The 2,879-nt window shown below is 37.7% G+C and overlaps 1 protein-coding gene across 2 annotated transcripts; it reads left to right on the top strand.

Annotated features, from left to right (window-relative positions):
* Positions 1-894: 894 nt before the first annotated feature.
* LOC129731860 (larval cuticle protein 9-like) lies at positions 895-1,852 on the top strand. Of its 2 annotated transcripts, none has more exons than XM_055692210.1 (4): positions 895-1,213; positions 1,268-1,440; positions 1,517-1,558; positions 1,629-1,852. In XM_055692210.1, exons 1-4 carry the CDS (start codon positions 1,074-1,076, stop codon positions 1,706-1,708), a joined length of 435 nt encoding a protein of 144 aa, XP_055548185.1. In that variant the 5' UTR covers positions 895-1,073; the 3' UTR covers positions 1,709-1,852. The 2 variants fall into 2 exon arrangements, with proteins under 2 accessions (XP_055548185.1, XP_055548186.1); XM_055692211.1 differs by having other exon boundaries at positions 1,517-1,565; positions 1,629-1,720.
* Positions 1,853-2,879: the final 1,027 nt, after the last annotated feature.

Here is a 2,879-nt window from a genome sequence, read left to right as displayed (position 1 = left end):
TTAATTACATGCTTTGTCTTCAAAAATTTGTTGTTCCAATATTACCGAAAAAAAAAGATTCGGTCCTTTTCGAAAAGGCATCTAGTTATTCCTACGACTTCGAGTAAGCGAAGTTGCTTAAATCACTTATATTATAGTACCCACAAAACACTAACAACGGTGGAGTGAAGTGATATGAAATCCTTCATTGAGATTCAAATGTAAAAAAAACATCAAATTTCGTTTTTTATTTTTATTGAATTTTGATTCTTTTTTTGCCACTAACCGGAGATTCTCGAAGTAATCTTGTAAGGTAACAATACAGTAGCAAACATTGTCACTCAAAACATGAGGACAAATTCCTTTAACCTGATAGCTCTAAAGCCATGACATATTTAAGCAAATTAGATTGCTTTCGCGATTCGTCAACGTATTGGAATTAAAATCGTCCCAGTCAAGCTTCTATTTTTAGTTTAGCTCTTTCGCCACCCAAAAAGATCAGATAGCAGCAGATGTGCGTAATATATTGATCGGATATTGATTTGCGTACCATACGGAGCGCGGAAACGCTACAGCAGGGAAGGGTTTGTATGTAATTATTTTATTCTACCCCAAAAAAGTGTGCACAGTTAGAAGCATGGCCAGCGGATGCATGCATAAAGTGAATTATCCCACTGTAGGTTAGGTAAGTGTTATTGCTAGGTGAAATATGCTAAAACGATCGCGAGCGTTACGAATTTAGTGAGAATCATAGGAAAAAAAGGATAAATATAGCAAGAGGTGAATAGCCTCTAGGGTGTGATAGAAAGGCCGCTCCCGCCAAAGCCGCATTTCAACCATCTATCGCGAACATAATGAATACAGTTTTCAAAGTTAACATCAACACTGTTCCGTCAACAGTTTCAGCAGCATCTTCGCCACCGCGAAGGAGATAACCGGTTGTTAATTCTTTTTATCAAATACCTTGAAAAGTGGAATCGAATTTTAGTAGAGAATCAAGTGGTAGCCCTCGGCATGATCGGTCGAACTAGATTTAGTCATTGTAGAAATTGATGTTATTCAGTCGCAGTTGTCAGTGATTCCATTTTTTTAAAATGATAGTTTTCTTGGTGAGTGTACTGACCATAACTCTACTAAAAGTTACTACTGAAAGTGCTCCAGTGGAAACTTCGGATGCTCAGCTGACGATAGTTCAACAGTCGAACATTTACAAAACGGATGGATTTGACTGGGAGTAAATATATTTTTTTACTAGAATCAATATATTAATAAATATGAACTATTAAAGGTATGAACTGAGCGACGGTCGCGAAGTGAGTCAAAGTGCATATAAGAAGGAATTGGATGATGGCACGGAAGTGCTCGTAATCGAGGGCTTCTACAGTTACATGGCACCTGATGGCAGAATATACTCTGTCAGATATTTAGCCGATGAAAATGGATACCACGCGGATGTAGCTGGTAATGTGTCAGCAAATATCGTAGATTGTATTAAAACTTTTTTCCTTTCTAACTGAATGTTACATATCGATTTCAGTCGGTGAGTCAGAATTTCTTCGCCTAGTGCCACACGCATACGGTAATTTGTCAGCATATATTGTCGATTATGTTCGAAATTCATTGTTTCTAACTAATTGTATTGGTTTCAGATGGTGAAACTGCAGTTAAGCGTCTACTTGGTCCTAAGCTTTTGAAGTCACTGATTGGGTTCAATCCAGATGATGAATGATGATGATGAAGTGAAGATTGTGGTAACTCGTCTTGTGTAATGAATTAAACAATTCAGAATAAAGTGAGAACTCTGAAGAAAATTTATTGCTTGTTCTAAAATGGTTTGTATATATAGTTTTACTTAATGCAGAAGACACAGACTACAGACGTAATGAAGTTAAGTTTCTTGTTGTAGCGTTCATGACAGCAACTTGAAAGCAATTTTAGTCATAGAAGCAATCGGTAGTTGCGAACTTTCTCAAAAACATCATTTCTCTTTAAAACGACGTGTTGGTTATAGAGGGTTTAATGGCAAATTTAAGAGAAATAGATCAACAAAAATCAATAATTAATCTCCCAGCTGATCTCGAGGTACGATACTGGCCTAACAAGCCCAGTTGTCGTAGGTTCGACTCTCGGCTCGGGAGAGACTGTTAGTGTCAGTAGGATCGTAGCGCTAGCCCCGCAACTGTTCTGTACACTTAATAGTTGGCTGCGAAGTTTGTGCAATAAACAGAAGTTCGAGTTCCGAATCGGACTAAAGCACCAAGGATTTGCTTTCTTCAGATCAATAAAACGATCAAGAAACGCTCAAAATACAACTTTTTTTAAAACCGTTTGATCCCTTGGCGCCAGAGAGATTGGTTAATCAATATAAACTAACCAAAGTGGTTTTCTCTTTTTTTCACTACTTTTGATCATTTAGGCATAAAAATATCCTTTTTGAAAGATCTCGTGGGGCGATTTCAGGGAGAATTGCTCACTACGGAATAAATTTCAAGAACAGACGGCACCAGAGAAGAGTAAGTTGATGTCGACCAGTCGTGTAAACATCGTCCGCGAAAAAAAAAACTAGCAGAATAACGATGCGTCAGTTTCGTGTAAGACAAAGAGCAGTGATTCTAAGCTACTACCTTGCGGAACATAGGTTTAATTCGGAAAATGTGCAGAACGCATCTACGCAAAGTTTCAGCCAAGAACGCTGTAAGAAACGATATCAGACCAAGAGGCAAAAAAGGAACTTAATGTTTCAATTGCAACTTCCACTTGCCAGTTGGTAACTAGGATTGTGTTAATAGTTGACGCTCACGAAATCAAAATATGGTATTTTTTGCAATAAAATATTTGCAGATGATCGAAGAACAAGTTTGAATTAGAGTAAAAGTAAGGTCGCAGACAGACGTCCAAGC

Source organism: Wyeomyia smithii, chromosome 3 (assembly GCF_029784165.1).
Source record: "Wyeomyia smithii strain HCP4-BCI-WySm-NY-G18 chromosome 3, ASM2978416v1, whole genome shotgun sequence".
NCBI classification, from domain to species: Eukaryota; Metazoa; Arthropoda; class Insecta; order Diptera; family Culicidae; genus Wyeomyia; species Wyeomyia smithii.
This window is presented reverse-complemented; position numbering and strand designations above follow the sequence as displayed.